The sequence below is a fragment of the Arachis ipaensis genome, chromosome B02 (assembly GCF_000816755.2).
Source record: "Arachis ipaensis cultivar K30076 chromosome B02, Araip1.1, whole genome shotgun sequence".
Lineage (NCBI taxonomy): Eukaryota > Viridiplantae > Streptophyta > Magnoliopsida > Fabales > Fabaceae > Arachis > Arachis ipaensis.
Window position 1 is genome coordinate 72,207,625 of NC_029786.2, and position 5,576 is coordinate 72,213,200.

The 5,576-nt window shown below is 34.9% G+C and overlaps 1 protein-coding gene and 1 long non-coding RNA gene across 2 annotated transcripts in view; both read left to right on the forward strand.

Annotated features, from left to right (window-relative positions):
- Positions 1-3,936, forward strand: part of LOC107625430 — an 18,399-nt gene extending 14,463 nt beyond the window's left edge. Inside the window, exons 8-10 of the mRNA XM_021115932.1 lie at positions 3,155-3,378; positions 3,477-3,683; positions 3,758-3,936. Coding sequence (XP_020971591.1) covers positions 3,155-3,378; positions 3,477-3,683; positions 3,758-3,889 — 563 coding nt within the window. The 3' untranslated portion in view covers positions 3,890-3,936. The remainder of the gene's footprint in view (positions 1-3,154; positions 3,379-3,476; positions 3,684-3,757) is intronic.
- LOC110268882 lies at positions 4,455-5,011 on the forward strand. Its single transcript, XR_002357590.1, has 2 exons — positions 4,455-4,693; positions 4,868-5,011. It is a non-coding gene; the product is annotated as an uncharacterized LOC110268882 (long non-coding RNA).

Consider the following 5,576-nt stretch of genomic DNA (forward strand, 5'->3'; position numbering starts at 1 on the left):
TGCACACTAAGGGCATTTTTGCACGCCTCAATGGAGCAGGGATGATAAGTCCTTGACCCCTCAAGATCTGTGGACCCCACAAGATCCCCACCTGCCACACCTTTTCATACACACTTCCTTCTCCTCATTTCCTCCTTCTTTTGCTCGAGGACGAGCAAACATTTTAAGTTTGGTATGGAAAAAGCATTGCTTTTTTGTTTTTCCATAACCACTAATGCCTCAAGGGATGCACTTTCCTCCACAAAACTATTGGAAGCAAATTAACACCTCCCTAGGAGAATTAAGTTCCAACATGGGACAACTAAGGGTGGAGCACCAAGAGCATTCTATCCTCCTCCATGAAATTAAATAAGATAAAAGAGGTATGAGGGAGGAGCAACAAAGGCAAGGAAGAGACATTGAGGAGCTAAAGCACTCCATAAGATCTTCAAGAGGAAGAACTAGCCGCCATCACTAAGGTGGACCCGTTCTTTAATTTCTTTGTTCTTTATTTTTCTATTTTTCGTTTATTATGCTTTATGTTTATTTATGTTTGTGTCTTTATTACATGATCATTAGTGTCTAGTGTCTATGCCTTAAAGCTATGAATGTCCTATGAATCCATCACCCTTCTTAAATGAAAAATGTTTTAATCACAAAAGAACAAGAAGTACATGATTTCGAATTCATCCTTGAAATTAGTTTAATTATATTGATGTGGTGACAATACTTTTTGTTTTCTGAATGAATGCTTGAACAGTGCATATTTTTGAATTTGTTGTTTATAAATGTTAAATTTGCTGGCTCTTGAAAGAATGATGGAAAAGGAGAAATGTTATCTGATAATCTGAAAAATCATAAAATTGATTCTTGAAGCAAGAAAAAGCAGTGAATAACAAAGCTTGCGAAAAAAAAGGGGGCGAAAAGAAAAAAAAAAAGAAAGAAAAAGAAAAAGCAAGCAGAAAAAGCCAATAGCTTTTTAAACCAAAAGGCAAGAGCAAAAAGCCAATAACCCTTTAAACCAAAAGGCAAGGGTAAAAAGGATCCAAGGCTTTGAGCATTAATGGATAGGAGGGCTCGAAGGAATAAAATCCTGGCCTAAGCAGCTAAACCAAGCTGTCCCTAACCATGTGCTTGTGGCGTGAAGGTGTCAAGTGAAAAAGCTTGAGACTGAGCGGTTAAAGTCGAGGTCCAAAGCAAAAAAAGTGTGCTTAAGAACTCTGGACACCTCTAATTGGGGACTTTAGCAAAGCTGAGTCACAATCTGAAAAGGTTCACCCAGTTATGTGTCTGTGGCATTTATGTATCCGGTGGTAATACTGGAAAACAAAGTGCTTAGGGCTACGGCCAAGACTCATAAAGTAGCTGTATTCAAGAATCAACATACTGAACTAGGAGAATCAATAACACTATCTAAATTCTGAGTTCCTATAGATGCCAGTCATCCTGAGCTTCAAAGGATAAAGTGAGATGCCAAAACTGTTCAGAGGTAAAAAGCTACTAGTCCCGCTCATTTAATTGGAACTAAGTTTCATTGATAATTTGAAATTTATAGTATATTCTCTTCTTTTTATCCTATTTGATTTTCAGTTACTTGGGGACAAGCAAAAATTTAAGTTTGGTGTTGTGATGAGCGGATAATTTATATGCTTTTTGGCATTGTTTTTAAGTAGTTTTCAGCATGTTTTAATTACTTTTTAGTATATTTTTATTAGTTTTTATTCAAAATTCATATTTCTGGACTTTACTATGAGTTTGTGTATTTTTCTGTAATTTCAGGTATTTTCTGGCTGAAATTGAGGGATCTGAGCAAAAATCTGATTCAGAGGCTAAAAAAGGACTGCAGATGTTGTTGGATTCTGACCTCCCTGCACTCGAAATGGATTTTCTGGAGCTACAGAAGACCAATTGGTGCGCTCTCAATTGCATTGGAAATTACACATCCAGGGCTTTCCAGAAATATATAATAGTCCATACTTTGCTCAAAGATAAATGACGTAAACTGGCGTTTAACGCCCGTTCCATGTTCCATTCTGGCGTTAAATGCCAGAAACAGGTTACAAGTTGGAGTTAAACGCCCAAAACAGGTTACAACCTGGTGTTTAACTCCAGAAATAGCCTAGGCACGTGTAAAGCTCAAGTCTCAGCCCCAGCACACACCAAGTGGGCCCCGGAAGTGGATTTATGCACTATCTATCGTAGTTTACTCATTTTCTGTAAACCTAGGTTACTACTTTAGTATTTAAACAACTTTTAAAGATTTATTTTGTACCTCATCACATTTTACACGTTTCATATTGTATTTTTGACGATATGAGTCTCTAAACCCCATGGTTGGGGGTGAGGAGCTCTATTGTGTTTCGATGAATTAATGCAATTACTATAGTTTTCTATTCAATCACGCTTGTTTCTATTCTAAGATATTCACTTGGACTTCACCCTGATGAATGTGATGATCTGTGACACTCATCACCATTCTCAACCTATGAACGCGTGCCTGACAACCACTTCCGTTCTACCTTAGATTGAGTGTATATCTCTTAGCCTCTTGGTTCATGATCAGAGTCTTCGTGGTATAGGCTAGGACTATTGGCGGCCATTCCTGAGATCCGGAAAGTCTAAACCTTATCTGTGGTATTTCGAGTAGGATCTGGGATGGGATAATTGTGACGAGCTTCAAACTCACGAGTGCTGGGCGTAGTGACAGACGCAAAAGGATCAATGGATCCTATTCCAACACGAGTGAGAACCGACAGATGATTAGCCGTGTGGTGACAGCACATTTGGACCATTTTCACTGAGAGGACGGATGGTAGCCATTGACAACGGTGATCCACCAACATACAGCTTGCCATGGAAGGAGCCTTGCATGCGTGAAGGAGAAGACAGTAGGAAAGCAGAGATTCAGAAGACAGAGCATCTCCAAATCCTCAATCTGTTCTCCATTACTGCATAACAAGTATTATTTAATTTATGCTATTTACTCTTCATAAAACCAATCACTTTTATTACTAATTTCCTGACTAAGAATTACAAGATAACCATAGCTTGCTTCAAGCCAACAATCCCCATGAGATCGACCCTTACTCACGTAAGGTATTACTTGGACGACCTAGTGCACTTGCTGGTTAGTGGTACGAGTTGTGAAAAGTGTGATTTACAATTCGTGCACCAAGTATGCATCTTAAGGTAAAAGATGCATTTTCCCTTCATCATAGTAGGAAACGAGTTCTTATAGAATGGAATGGAAGTGGTCAGTCAATTGGAGAATCCGGTGGACTCTTGGGAGGTGTTTTGGGGCTCATTGCAAGTAATTTTAATAATTTTCCTATAATGTACAAAACTTGGCATAAGGTTCCAATGCAATACAAAGATGCTGTTTTTGAGAATACTATTAAGGTATGCTATTTTTTTTATATTTTTATTTTGAAAAATATTATTTGTTGTGTTTACCTTAAGTTTTGTATACTAACTACATATTTATGTTTTTTTTGAAGAAAATATTTGTTGTTATTGATGATGAACACAAAAGGTATATCTTGTCAAATCTTGGAAATAAGTGGAAGAATAATAGATGCAAGCTATTCAATGAGCATTATAAATTGGAACTTAGTTGGGATGCAAATGTTAATTTGAATCCAATTGGAATTCCCAAAGATCATTGGGCTGCATTTTTGGAATATAGATTGAGTCCAAAAACTCAAGTAAACACGTTTGTTATTTGTTAGTTTTTATTTGTGTTTAAGATCCATTAACTTTTATGCTTGTTAATGTGCAGGAATTGTGTGAAAAGAATGCTACAAATCGGCAACAATTAAAAATTCCTCACACTCTTGGCTCAAAAACACTTGCTAGGAAACGCCATGAACTTGTACATTTGTTTACTTTCTTAGTATTTTTGTTTTCTTAATTTTTTGTGTTAGTTATATTTTAATTTGACCAATCTTTTAATAATGTTAGGAAGTTGAAACTGGGCGATAGTTTAGTAGAGGAGAAATGTTTTCTATCACTCACAAGAAAAAAAATGGAACATTTGTCAATGAGGAAGCACAACAAAAAATGTAAGATAAGATTCTAATCTATATTTATTCCCACAATGATATTAACATAGTGCCCTTTTCATTTCATTATTATGTATCCTTTTTAGGTTTGCTAAAACTAAGAGCATTAAGTTTTGAATTTTTCTTCTCATTTTCCTTTGTATATATTACATCATTTCATTCCTAACAACAGTAATATGAAGCAGTAATTAAATTAAAGTAAAGCGCTCTATCTTCATCCTTGAATACTTGATTTTGTTCTTTAAAATAGTAGTACTCCTGTTACTTAATAAAATTGTAGTACTTCTTTGCAAAATGATTGATAAATTCTATTGGACTAATATTGCATATGTAACATTATTATTTGCCTATGAATCACTCCAGGAAGACTACAAAAGGAAATTGGTGAGGGTGCTTCTGAAAATGAAGCATATGTTAAAGTATTTGGCAAAGAGAATCCAAGCTATGTTAGAGGTATGGGATTTGGTGTTCGTCCATCTCAAATGATTGGATCCTTATCCCGCTCAAGAGAGTCTATGCAATCTACTACAACTAGTGGACCATCAAGAGCTGAATATCAAAACTTGAAGTTACAAGTACAATTGCTACAGGAGCAAGTAAATTTTCTTGTGAATCATCAAGAGGGTCAATTGCCACCCGGTTTTCCTACTGAGGTAAGATAAGGATATATGTTATACTTAATTTTATAGACTTGCGTACTTAATTTTTGTCATCAACTTCTTCTAAAATGATTATAGTTTGTAATCATAGCCTCTTGTATAACACTTGTTGATAAGTATCCTTCTAAAATATTTCTAAAATATATATTTTTTAATTTTCAATTGTAGGTTGCAGATTTTGAATTACCGACACATACAAGACCATATTCTTCTGCCAGTCATGAACCTCAACAACATAGGCCATCCAACGTTTAAAGGAGTTTTATGATTGAATTGTTAGGTTTACAAGTTTGGATTAAGTTGGAATTTTTTGAATTTACATATGGATTATTACTATGTAATTAAAATTTGTAGAATTCAACTTTTGAAATACATTGTTACTATTTTTGTAAAACTTGTGGGATTGAATTTGAATTTGTTGAAAAACAATGTTATTTATGGAGAATTCAATTTTTGATAATAGAAATTTTGATGTTAGAGAGATTATGACAGTTTAAAACAGTCACTAAATACAGAAAAAAACTGTCACAGGAATAAGTAACTTAGTAACGGTTTTAAATCGAAAAAATTTCACTAAAAATATTGTGACGGTTTAAATAGTCACTAAATATGCCTAAAAATTATCATAAGAACTAGTAACTAAGTGACGGTTTAAATAGTCACTAAATATGCCTAAAAATTGTCACATAATTTAGTAATTTAACGACGATTTCAAAACGTCGCGAAATATAGTATAAAAAAACACCTTTACAAGTGTTATAAATTAGTGACGGTTTTATACTTTAAAAACCGTCACAAACAATTTAGCGACACTCCTTACCAACGGTGGTCTAAAACCGTCACTATGTCAGCTAGAGACGCTCAAATCTGTGACGCT